This window comes from Pagrus major, chromosome 13, assembly GCF_040436345.1.
Source record: "Pagrus major chromosome 13, Pma_NU_1.0".
NCBI lineage: Eukaryota > Metazoa > Chordata > Actinopteri > Spariformes > Sparidae > Pagrus > Pagrus major.
In genome coordinates this window covers 761860-775530 of record NC_133227.1, presented here as the reverse complement: position 1 = coordinate 775530, position 13671 = coordinate 761860, and the positions used below count along the sequence as shown (strand labels likewise).

At 40.3% G+C, this 13671-nt stretch overlaps 1 protein-coding gene across 1 annotated transcript; it reads left to right on the top strand.

The window, feature by feature from the left end:
• The first annotated feature begins 2709 nt into the window (after positions 1-2709).
• Positions 2710-13664, top strand: LOC141006920 (von Willebrand factor A domain-containing protein 7-like). Its single transcript, XM_073479223.1, has 16 exons — positions 2710-2775; positions 3116-3318; positions 3411-3683; positions 3779-3872; positions 4013-4147; positions 6257-6443; positions 6543-6718; positions 6818-6930; positions 7035-7151; positions 8247-8450; positions 8534-8666; positions 9431-9580; positions 10141-10233; positions 10325-10596; positions 11065-11358; positions 11581-13664. The coding sequence occupies exons 2-16, from the start codon at positions 3139-3141 to the stop codon at positions 11986-11988; spliced, it is 2829 nt and encodes a 942-aa protein (XP_073335324.1). The 5' UTR covers positions 2710-2775; positions 3116-3138; the 3' UTR covers positions 11989-13664.
• Positions 13665-13671: the final 7 nt, after the last annotated feature.

Sequence of the window (13671 nt, the reverse complement as noted above, 5' to 3'; positions counted from 1 at the left end):
AGTGTAACAGTTTGCTGATGCTATCGTGCTGACCTTTGTTTCACTAAAATTCAACTTGGATCCTTTTTCTTTAGGTGCGTCCCCTATTAATGTTCCCATTATCATTTAATTGAGCACTTCTCCAAATTGGGTTCTCTATCCTGTTGCATGAAAACACAATACGGAACACTTGGACACTCAATTGGTGACAGTAATCTTAGGTGTCTACCTTGAAACTGTGGTGATTATATACGTAGATCTTCTGTGTGTGAGAAGCATCCATGTTTTACAATTTGTAGCTTCTTCATGTTCTATCAGAATCAGCTTCATTGACCAAACATGTGAATGCATAAATGGCCAAGTACGTTTCTGCACTTGGTTAGGGTCAGGAAAACACACAAAATAGATGGTTTTGGTTGCCACAAACACCGCTGGAAATGTCTGAAGCTCTTCTCACAAAACACATGGCTCTGTCGCCACTAAAACCGCGTGAACTGTGGACAGGTGTCCTTCTTTTCCAGCCTTGTCAGCTTGCAACGACACCACCACCACCCATCCCTCCACCTTCTGCTGTGGCAGGTGGCCAATAAGCATATAATGTGAACGTGAAATGCCACGTTTGGTACACATGTCAAGCTCGGACGTTACTGTGGTTTGCAGAAATGTTCACTGCTAACGTGATATCCTGGCTACTGGGCTGAGGGAATTTGACTGTTTTTTTGTTTTTCTTAATGAACTTGCACACTCATAGACATACAGCAGTAGCCCAAACAATCTCATTGGTTCTGCTGATATTGAGTTGTTGTTGCACCAAATGATGAAGCTCTCAGTCCTCTGTACTCATCTGTAAAAATAGTCTTTAAGTGAGGACATCATGTTCCTTACTTGTAATTATTCACTAGAATAATACATGTTAATATGCTGATAACTTCCATTCCCCTGAACTAACTCTTATTTCATTCCTTTAAAGTCTTCACTACATGTGTGACATGAGTCTGCACAGACATGGACGTAAACTGAAACTGAAACAACCACCATGCAGTTTTTTTTCTTAAGAAGAATGTAGGATGCCATTCAAAAGACATGTCAACAACCAGGAGGTTTGTATCAGTCACTACCACACAAGAATGCTGAGTGCCCTTGTGTACGCAACACACACACCTAAAAGGAAAAGGTTTCACTATCTACTCTTTCAGATATTCAAGATTTATTCAGCACCAGTGTTTGCCAGGTCAGCTTAGTGCAAAGATTTATCAGAAGTTTATTTGCTGTTTAGCCAATGACTCTGAAAAACTGAAATGCCTGCAAATACAGAAGACATATAGATTGTTTCACAATTAAGCTAAACACAGACTCACAAAATTAAAAAATCTAAACCTCAAAGTGAAAGATGGTGATGTGAAAGGCGCTTTCATGGCATCATGTTGGTACCACCTTCATTACCAAACTGACATTAACATTTCAATGCCAAAGCAACAGGTAGAACAAGTTCTGCAATGTCCAACGCCCTTTTCCATGAAACGCTGTAAAGCAGGTGCTGACACAATAATGATAAAGTGCACAGGACGACCTCGAGCCCTAAGGTACGTTACTCCTTTGTCTCATCCATATTGGTAATGCCTGATCAGATTTTCATTACTTTATGCCAGACCGTTGTTTAAAAATGTTCTGTAACACAAGAAGAAAACCTTTATGACAAACCAAAGAAGTGAGTTGGTGAGTTTAAATAGTTCAGTGCTCATGCTTTGATTTTGAGATTTGAGTGTGATTTACACGGCTCATGTGAGGATATACAGAGAAGACTGAGTGCTAGAGCTGTATGGGAAGGCTGTGTGTAATCATAAATGATGTTTGTCACATAACATAGGTTGTTGTAGTTAGGAGTGAGCTGGTTGCATTTAAATGATTATTTTTGTTGTTTTTAGAGTTTAAGTTACAGCACTGGTGGAATTCCAGTGTGTTAGTAATGCGGTAACACGTCATCAGAATCAGAAATTAAATCTAAATCATTATTTGGATGAAGATCATAAAGTTTATAAAGCTTGTAACGAGCTGAGGGAGGTGAGCTTTCTGGAAAACCGCCTCCCTCATCTGACGTCACCGGTTGCCTGGAGACAGGTACGCGACCTTCCATTAAATATGACGAAAAAAAACCCAACATGGCGGCGCGCTACCGGCTTTTCTCGGGTGGACGGATCGGCACGGAAAAGAGGAGAAGTACAGTCCAATGCAATACAGTGCGGAGTTTCTAGACCGGAAACTGCGGCAGATCAGGGCAAAAAGGTATCAGGTAGTTATTACCTTGACTTCCGACCGTGATCGCCTGCCGTAGCGGGCTAACAATTGGCTGGAGCACGGGATTAAGGACGCTGTGTTTCCCCATGTCGGAGGAGTCCCAGGTTACAGGCTGGTGAGACCAAGACCAAATCTGTGGAAGATAATGTTTTTTTTTTCTTTTTCTTTTTTTCTAGCCCATGGAATAAAAAAGGTTTTTTTTGTTGAAAGAAGAATAATTGTTTTTTTTCGCTGGGTATAAACTGAAAAGCCAGTTGTTTTGTGTTGGGGTTTTTTTTGTAATTGAACTGAACTGAGCTGGAGAAGCGGACATTGTTTGTTGTTTTCCTTGTTGTGAGAAATACAGTGTTAAAAGAAAAAGAAAGTGTTTTTTTTTTTGTTTGTTCACCTTTGTTCTAAGGTTGTATGAATTTTGTTTGAATTTATGCACCCGTTGTGTGGTTTAATCGAGAGGGATCGGATTTTAAAAATTGTCAGGCTGAGCCTTGACTGGCACCCCAGGTAAAAACAAAAACAAAACACAATAAAACCGTTACCCCTGAAACCGTCACAAGCTTTTCATTGTTTGTTATCAGTAAAATGACTATTACTAAAGCTTAATTAACGATAAAATTACCATTTATTATAATAGTTCTTGTTAAGTGTAACTCTAATGTTGACAAGAGATTTTATGGAGTTCCAGTTATAGAGTCAGTGATATGTCTAGTGAACATTATAGACAAAAGTCTATTTAAGCCCAGCTCTCTCAGTTATAAACCAAAACATCCAAGCACCTATCTTTGAGCCTAACAGGTGATGAACCACTGAAGGAGTTAAATAAATGTGTTTCTGTCTTCCTCAGAATATTAGTCAGGTTGAGGAGCGATGTCTTCAGGGCGGGCTGTGTTGTGTGTCCTGCTCCTGCTCACTGGAGCTCAGGGGTTTGGGATATTGCCAGGAGATTCTCTGAATCACCTGGAAATAACCGAGAGAGCGATTTTAGATACCGCCGTGCAGGTGTGTCGTGCTCTGGCTCAAGCTGAGGGGACAGACTTCTCTTTTCCTGTAAGAATTCACCTCAGTGATTTATTTTTTCCCTGAAATAAATGCATGACGTGTAGTAATGTTGGTATTTGACTTTGACTGTCTGTGTGTAGTCACAGCCTTACACTGCAAAGGGTGTCGCTGTGGCCTGCGGCGCACCAAAATCATCCAAGAGTTTCCGTCGAGCCATTACTTTCATCACACTGATGAATATACGCGTGGACATCCGTCATGCCCTCAATGCAAGCTTCCACTTTGATGAAGAGATGTTTGTCCAAGGAAGGAAAATCATCACTGAGGGACTCGTGGCTATCAAAGCAAGCATCAAGCAAGAAAATGTTGAGGCAGCAAGGCAGAAACTGGGAGAGATTTGTCACCCCACACAGGTATTTATCATTGTTTTTGAAACTAATGCTGTTTATTGAACGCTTGTAAATAATTCAAATGACCTTATCCTTCATTTTCTTTTGTGAACTTGAAGGACTTCTACAGTCACAGTAACTGGGTGGAGCTGGGGAAAAAAGTCCCAAACGCTAATCTGATCAGATCCGACACCAGCATTGGTAACATAGCAGGTAAAGAGATGGTTTGATGTGATGTCTCGCTGTGTTAATAATCAGATGGCAACACCGGAGAGGAATGCAATTTGGATGTGATTGCAGAAAAAAATTTTCACAGAAGAAAATGGTTAAAAAGTTGATTTATACTTCCGCAGAAGAAAGCAGGGCGACATGTCGCAACTGTGATGGAGACAACTGCACGAACAACATCTTGGAGGACATCATAGAGGGGCAGATACTGACCTCGGGATATTTTGGGATTGTGCCTTTAGTCTCAACCAAACCAAAAGGTAAATGATTGATTCAACCACGAATACCAAAGCATTATACTTTCAGTCATAATGTAAAAGAATTTGAATCGAACCGAAATGTTCACATGAACGTATAGATATGTTCTTAAAGGGTAACTCCACCAATTTTACACATTAGTGTGTTTAGTGGCAAGTACGACTTCCTATGTGGAAAAAGTAGTAGAAAGCCTTTTGTGACTCCAGAGGAAGCTGACTGTAATCTGATAAATTACCTCCAGCGATGTCACTCAGTGTCTAGGTTGCATTGTGGGTAGTGTAGGCGCCAGGTTTTGGTAAGCTGGTTGAGCATTGCACTCCTATAACACTGCAGGACTCATTATGGACAGTTTAAAAACAAATGAGAGTCAGAGATATCAACCCTATTTTATTCCAAAACATTCTCCTCCATTTCAAAACCTGGTGCCACTTTAATGTGTAAAATTGGTGGAGTTACCCTTTAAGAGTCCACTTTTGATCTACTGTAACATTTCCTTTAAATTGAACAGTGGTTAATTCATCAACAAATTCTATTATGTGTATAACATTGCAAAGATTTTATAAAATGAACTAAACCATAATACAGTTTAATGTCTGTGTGTAATATGTCCTTTTGTTTGAGATGCACATAGCTTAACCCAACACACATCTGGCATAACGTCTTAGTAACGTCGCAGCAATGTTTCAACTACATAATACAGTCCGTCCTATTAACAACAATGCACTTGTTATATGTACTGAGCCTTAAAACCTGTTTTATCAGAACAAAATCAACAGTTTAAACCCAGTTGTTTTGTTAGTTACATAACAGCTGATTGAAATCAGAAGCCATCCTCCATACAATGTTTCACGGTTCTGGTGTCACACTGTCTGTGCAGTCACATCATGTCAAAGGTTTCAGGTTTCAGCGTCAAAGGTGCCTACAGGAAAAGCATGAAGTGGACAAAACAATCCTGACTCAAGGTCCACTTAAATCCTTTTATTTTGGAGTTTCAAACACACATGTCATTTCTACCACTAGGAATCCCTCAATTAAAACAAGAAGACGTACGTACTGTAGCGTGGGATCTGTCTTCATTGTTAAACAGCCACCATTGCTGATTAAAATCAATGTGACTCAGGCAGAAATGTTCATGGATGAGATAATGTTTAGTCATGCCTCGTCCACTTTCGAGGGCGCCAGGCGACCAAATGAAACGGCTCGATACCTTGAATAAGGGTTTGAACATTGTTGGAAACATTTGGGGTAAAGTTTTTGTTGGTTTTGACAATTTAATGTAGAAATTTTAAATAGTATGCCTTTAATTTTATCACTACTCAGTTAGTAGTAAAGTAGTAAAGTAAATTCTACTTTTTTTTACAAAGTAATTTGGATGCTGGTTTTCTCAACTTTGTTTTTAATGTTTTAATTTTACCTAGAAACTGTCTTTTAAAGTACAGAACAGTGACATCTGGCCACATTTTGCAGTATGCAAGCCAGCTTATCGTAGAGGGCAAAGACAGAAGATTTGCTTTCCCAATTGAATACTGTTTCTTTTTACTTCAAGTTTTTGCACTATGGACTGCTACAGATGTATGACCAAGAGGGTTAAAGTTCACGGCACAAAGTAGTATGTCCTCATTGCATGCATACTGCCTGCAACAGTATTTGGACAGCTGCAGTAGGTACAAAGAGTAAAAAGAAGAAGTGTGTGATTTGGAGCGCAGCCTCGGGCTCTGTTCATTCACATTGTGGCGTTTGAAAACTGATCTTTGCATTGTGAACTTTTCTGTCGGAGCTTTGTTTCGCCTCCTCTATTGTTGTTGCATTTTGCCCTGTTGTGTTATTTATGCCTTGGAGAAATTTTCCACCCTCTCCTCCTCCAGATGCACTGTAAGGGATACGCCCTGACCTTGTTGCTTACTGCACTGAGTCAGCTGCCATCTGTCTGCAGTCACATTATCATGGTTGTTAGCTAATATTCATGAGGTGATTCAAGTTAAACATTTTTAAACAAGTTTAAAAGAGTTGCACACAGTGGTCTGTAGAAACAAGTATTTAACCAGTATAGTACTTGTCTGAAAAGTCTGATATGATTAAAAACTAAACAAAAATGTGTATATCTTGAATAGGAAAATGCAGTCACGGTGGAGCAGTTGATCAGACAAGTACCATCGAACCTATAGGTGGGATCAACAAAGACAGTTTCGGCGCCAGCCATGGACATCTCCACACAGCCGCAGCAAATATGGCGATAGCTGCGACCAGTGAGCTGCTACAGGACATTCGAGAGGATGCTGGTGACAGACCGTTCCTACAGTAAGAAACCCTTTCTGCATGTTTCAGTTATGTACTCTCAGGACGTGTAGTACAATTTTGTTTATCTCTTCATTTTGACCGTCTCTCTCCACCCCTAAGGATGATTGGAATCTCCAAAAGATCCAGTAAAGCTCTTTGCTTTGTGATCGACACCACAAAAAGCATGAGTGATGACATTGAAGCAGTGAAAACCGTCACTTCCTCCATAATCGACAGTGAAGTGGGAACAGAGGACGAGCCTGCAGCTTACATTCTTGTGCGTTTCAATGATCCAGGTAGGATCTTCAGGATGCTACTAGTTTGTCAAATAATTTATTTGGTGAGGATAAAGAACATAAACAAACTTCTTTCTCCTCTCTCCACCTGAAACTCAGATGTTGGGCCGCCGGTAAAGACGACAGACTCCACCGTCTTCCAGACTGTTATTAATGAACTATCAGCATCTGGAGGAGGAGACGAGCAGGAACCGAGTCTTTCGGCGCTAAAGGTGTTGTGACGTGTAGCTTCTACTACTTTAAAATCTGTCCCAAATGACTAATGTGTAAACAACTAAAACTATCCTTGCTATGCCATCTTCTCTTCCTCTTATAGCTGGCTTTAACGAGTGCTCCTCCTAATGCTGAGATCTTCCTCTTCACGGATGCAGCTGCTAAAGACAAACAGCTGAAGAGCACAGCGACAGCACTCATAGAGCGGACCCAGTCAGTGGTGAGTCTCTAATCAGTGTGTCAGTATGGACAAACACATGTTTTACTTTATTTCATGACATCTGTTTGGATTTTTTTATTGTTTTTGTTTGTGTAATTATTCCCTTTGTACAATCAACCAAGTCACTAGACTTAACATTGGCAATGTACGTTTCTGCAAATTGCAGATGTTGAAACTTGAGCGTTCTTTATGTTGCAACTTTAAATTATTTATTAAAAAAACAAAAATCAGTGGTAGAAAAAGTATTTTGATCCTTTACCTGAGTAAAAGTAGCAATTAAATGTACTTAAGTATCAAAAGTACAAGTAAAAGTAAATCATACATACATTAACATGTATGTTTATACTGTAAAATATGGGTGACAGACTACTGGATCCTACATTCAGTATTTGCCAACATTATACTCAACTGGCAACTGGGCTGACAGTTAACAACGCTGGTGTGTGATGTACTGTTGTGCATCACACACCAGCTGTAGCAACACCTTTGGGTGGGACTAAATTCAGTGAAACACTCCTGAGTTTATTTGATTCCTCTGATGGGACAAAGAGCCAGTATGGCCCAGAAACATTAGAGAGCTGCAACAATTAGTGGATGGACAGAAAATGAATGGGCTGCAATTTTGATAATCTATTAAATGTTTTTTTTTATAAGAGAAAATACCAACATTGCATGGTTCCAGTTGTGTTTTTAGCTGAACTCTTTTAAGCGTCGCCCTCTTTAAACTTGGTTCCACCAAGATTTGAGCTCAGATGACTGGATTTGAAGTTCAGTGCTAACCATTACAACATGAATCCACTGCTTGTATTGAGTCCTAATTTTTTTATAAACCAAATGTAAACTGAATATTTTTTAGTTTGGGACCGCTGATTGAACAAAACTTTCTCACCATTTCCTGACATTTGATATAGTCATTGATTGATTGATAGAGAAAATAATATGCAGATAAAAACATTTTTTAACATGATAAAGAAATTATGACTGTACCTTCTTTAGAAGAAGTAATTTTTTGTACTTTATACCCACATTTATGTTTATTATAGACCGTACTTACCTTTCTTAATCTGTATTTCATTCCCATTTTTTCCTCTTCAGGTGAACTTCATGATTACAAACTCGGCGGCGCTCAATCGCAGGAGACGGCGTGATGACAGGCAACAAAACAGCAGGATAACAGCGTCAGATGTCCAGCTGTACAGAGACCTGGCTCAGACCTCAGGAGGTCTGGCTATAGAAGTCACAACGAGTGAGCTCCCTGAGGCCATCAGCATCATTACAGAGTCCTCCAGCTCCTCTCTGGTAATATCACAAAGATCTCACTTCGAGTTACTTCTGTCAATTCAAAGATTTCAGCTGAGTCATCTGTTTAATGTCACCCCCAGGTGACCCTCCTGCAGGCAGCCAGGAACCCAGGAAAGGCCGATAACTTCACTTTCATGGTCGATGAAACGGTAACAGACCCGATAGTTTACATCACTGGGCGCTCCGTCACTTTCACTGTCATCAGCCCCACAGGTAACACTGCGTTTTCTCTTTATGATCACTCTAGTTTAGGCTTTACATGTACTAATTTACCATCAGTATGCCAATTTGCGTCATCACGATATAATTGCAGAACACTGGCAGTCTCTACTCTCCCCTACACCACATTTTACATCCGCAGGCTTTTAAGAAATTTGCTTGATTGATTTGGACATAAATCTGTTAATTACAGTGGAATCGCTACGATTATTGGACAGAGCTGCAACAATTAGTTGATTCATCGATTTGTTGATATTCTATTAATAGTTACAGTCATTTTACGAGCAAAAATATCAAATAATTTTAGGTTCCAGCGTCTTGATTATAAAGATTTGATGCTTTCCTTTGTCAGTTATGATATAAAATGAAGAGTCTTTGGGTGTTGAAAGGCGAATTTTGATGAGCATTTTCTTACAATCGTTTGACATTTTATAGATTAATTAACCAGCAGATAATCTCTAATGAAAATAATTAGTAGTTGCAGCCATACAGCAAATTAATTTGATTCATTTTGAAAATCATCTCAGATTTTATAATTTCTTGCACTGTTCGGAAAAAAGCTTTTAAAGTGCATTTTAAGACAAAGATCTTGTTTGCGACAGGAATCAACAGGGTTTATAAGAAAAGTGGCCTCAAACATTAACTTGCAGTTAAATTATTTTCCTTATGATGTGAAAAAGTTTTGATGTTTAAAAATACTAAACGCAGCACATCTAATCACAGTAATTCTTGTGCTTATTACTGTTCTTTGTCTGAAGGTGAATCTCAGCAAAGCGGCGACACGACAGGATCAGTGATCACTGCAACCAAGTCAGTGGGAAACTTCATCACTCTGAAGCTAAAAAAACAAGTTGGACGATGGGAAGTGAAAATGGTGTCAGCTGATCCCTACACTCTGAAGGTCACGGGTGAGAACTCTTTGATTTGATCGCAAAACCTGAGCCATGTTGTCGTTGACCTTGTTCACCTAAATGAACGTTTTTCAATTCATGTCCAAAACATCATTGTTTCAGGTAACGTGTGAAAAACATGGCTGCTCTCCATGTTAGCTCAAACTGTGTCCTCCTTAGATCCCACTAAAGCTACACATCTACAAATATCAAAAAGGGCAGTATGTAGTTTTGTTGAAGAAATTCAAACTGAGAATTTTAATATTTACAATATTAATGAGGTAATAATGCAAATATACATTTTTTCCATAACTGAATAAACAAGCTGTTCTCAGAGGAAAATAAGGTCCCCAGAACACTGTTTGAAACTAGAAAGGTGGCAGGGTCCGCCAAATATAAACAAAGTAAACCAGTATTGTGTTGTCCTTTAAGGTCAGTTTGTTTATTCAGTTTATTCTGTCGTGAAAACAAAGAGAGCTTGTTTATTTAGTTTGTTGAGGCATAAAAATCAGTCACTGAAGATCTCTTCTCTTTTGATTAAAATGTGTTTTTTCCTCCCATTTATTTTAAATGTACAGGTCAGAGTCCTATTGACTTCCTGTTTGACTTTGTGGAGGCATCGCAGGGCCCGATGGGGGGATTTGATGTTCTTGACTCGCGTCCCAGAGCTGGTAAGGGAAACTGTTCAGATGTGAATTTAATGGTTCACTGATGTAACATCACATCAAGTCAGAGATGATACATTTTCTTTTTCTTTAAAAGGTGTCAACAGTAGCTTGTTGGTGTCTTTAACGGGGAGTGACACCGCCACGCTGACAGAAGTCGCTCTGGTTGATCTGTTGGGGTCAGAGGAGATCAAAGGAGTTGTGGAAACACAGGGGAGTGGAAACTTCCTGGTTCACTTTAACAGGACACCATCGGTGGAGTTTGTGGTGCGGGTGAAGGGGAGGAATGACAGCGGTACCTCCAGAGCTTCAGAAGTCTTCCAAAGGCAGTTTGCCACCACCCTCAGATCCTCCAATCTGACTATTACTGTGAGTCCTCATCCACAGGAACATAAAAGTTTACAGGGACAGCTCACCCCTAAATCAAAAACACAGATTTTTACCTGTATTTATCATCTAGATTGTTTTGCTGTGAGTGGCTGAGTTTTGGATTTCGGCCCTTGAGATGTCTGCCTTCACTCGAATGTCATGAAACTAGATGGAAATCAGCTTGTGGTGCTGAAAGAGACATTTTTGTTGAGTTTTTCTAATGTGTTTTTTTTAGCCGTTTGAGCACCACAAAGTGCCATCTAGTTTCAGGAAATTGGAGAGACATCTCTACGGCCAATATCTCCAAAACTCGGCAACTCACACCAAAACAAACTAGACATATAAATAGCGCTACAGGTAAGAAGAAACGTGCATTTTTGATTTTGGGGGGAAGTGTCCCTTTAAAGATTTACGTAATGATAGAGTGTTAAAGGGCTGAGTTTTATTCCTGATTCCCTCTGTATTAAGGCTGATTCAAACAGCATCTTGACACCAGGAACACCGTACACTGTGCCCTTCTCTGTGATGACCAATGGGATAGGAGGAAACTTCACCATCCAAGCCACCAACAGCCGAAGTTTTGACTCGACATCTCCAACCAGTTTAATTCTGGAAGCTGGAAAAGGTGCTAATGGCACAGTGACCCTCTCAGCACCTCGCACCACTCCATCGGGTACCGACCTCACCCTGACCATTGAAGCTGTGGCTCCGGGGGGCGGAGATACAAACTATATCATGCTGCGTATCTCAATCATTAACCCGGTAATGACTCACATTTACTAATAAAATTCTCTCTGAAGTTTCCTGGTGGAAACATGTCTTTGTAATCAAGTTATGTTAGCAATTAATACCTATACCTATGAATACCTATTTTCCCTGCAGCAACAAACTACACGGTTCCTTTTAGGAAACTTTTGTAAACTATCGTGAACTTATCCAAAAATTACAGACCCAGAATTTATCCACTTTCTCTTCTCCTCATAGTTGACAGATTTCACCGAGCCAAGGTGCGAGCTGATCAGACTGCAGTCCAACTGCTCTGAAAACTGCAGCTTGTCCATGTGGGATCTCTCTGTCCGGGTCAGTGACGGGGCTGATGGGACGGGAGTCGATCGTGTTAGCCTCAAAAAGGGCAACGGGACCTTCAACACCAACCTGGACGCTGGTAACGAGAACATAACGCTGGTGTCCTACAGCGCGTCTTGCTGTGACGCTGATATGGCGCTGCAGGTTGTGGATCGGGTGGGTAACGTCGGCTCCTGTGTCTACACCAACAGGGAGGGTTCACAATCTGCTCAGTCTTTCTCCACCAAAGTCAAACATAATCTCCTTCTTTGCTTGAGTGAAGTGGTGTTAGGGCTCCTTTTAGTGACAGAACTGGGCTTCCGGTGAAATAGTTAAAGCTGCATTAATCTATGTTGACATTGAACTGGCTGTGTACTGTGGAAAGAGTTACCTGAAGTGGCAAACCCACAACTATTTACAGTGCAATTACAGGATTATTCACTTTATGGATCAGTCTCTTTGATTTTATCAACACAGTTTGCAGCCAGCAGCTGTTTTTAAGAAAGCTCTGATAAGTCCACTGTGTGCTAAAGTTGCAGACTGACCCAGAGTCATTTTTGCACACCTGCCAACACTCCAAGTCTCCCTGTTTTCAACCTTTCTCCTGCTGTGCTTTCGATTGGTATTCTCTCCAGTTATTATCTCAATTTCTCGGTGATACAAATCAAATGGGTGTTTCTCAGTTTCTGTGTGGGATGTGTGTCGTGGTACCTGGCAGAGGTAAGCGCTCGCAAACGATCCTGCCTGATGTGCATCTCGTCACTGCACTCGCTCAAGCCGTCCGCTCCACTCAGTTTACCACTGAAAATGGATAAAACAGGTCCCAAGAAGAAGAAAAACGCTTTCAAATTTCACTCCACTTGGTGAAAGACCTTCTTTTTTTAATGACAATTTTCTCCCATATCAGTTGCTCGTCCTCTTGCTTCCACTGGAGACTGTAGTCCTACATCATTTGATCATCAATCCAGCAATGATGGCTCCTCACACACTGTCTCACAATGTTTGCACTTGATATTTTTGTGATATAAATTTAGATGTTGACTTTTGATCACTTTTCTGTACATTGTTTGTTTTTAACTGTGAGTTATGAATTGATGACACTTGAAAAGTAATTTTACTGTGGTGTGGGCTTATCGGGGGCAGGAGTGTTGAGGGTAAGCCATTTACGGTACCCTAGAAAATCTCCCTCTTTTCTACAACATGATGTTGGCAGGTATGCTTATGAGAAAGCCTTTCGAGAGCATAGCGTTTTTTTCTTTGAAGAATAATATTGATATATAGTAATTAATAATATAGCCTTGGGCACTTCTGAAAGGTGCAGGTATGGACCAGGTTCAGGTCTCAGAGAACTCTACTATACGCTCCCTGCCCAGTAACACAAACTTAGTGAGTAGCTGGTTAAGAAATCCAAACATCTAGCATCTAAATGTGAAATTTTATGTGAGCTCTTTCGATGCGACAGACGTGTACACGAAAATTATAAACTGGGCTTGGGCAGTTGTTTGCTGATTAATTATCCATACAGTGTAAACTTTATAAATTCATGTTGGAGCTTTGTGTCTCTCAGCTTGTTGGATTTCATTTGCCCCCGACTGGCCAAAACTGATTAATGCAGCTTTACGTCTTAAAATGATTATTTGGCAATGCATGCTGTTTGTGCAGCTATTATGAGGCTTATTTCTGCTGCTATCAAGGTCATTTTTCCTCTTAAAGAGGAAGCATGATGCCTGTTGTGCTTTGATTCTATTCAGCGAATGTATTTCTGAATGTGTATGTTATGTTTCTGTTTGTGAGCCAACCTGAATACTAAAATTGATCAAAGAAATCCTGCTCAGAGGTTTCCATACATGCCTGTGGATGCAGGCAGATTGGGGATAGTTGGGCTGCATCCACATGTCTAGACTCTGCGGTAGTGTTCGCAGGAAGTCTGCGAGTGCTGAGAGTTCACATGGGGTGAGCGTTTCTCATCAGGAAATGAAGATTGAAATGTACCAACAGATGAAAGAGGCA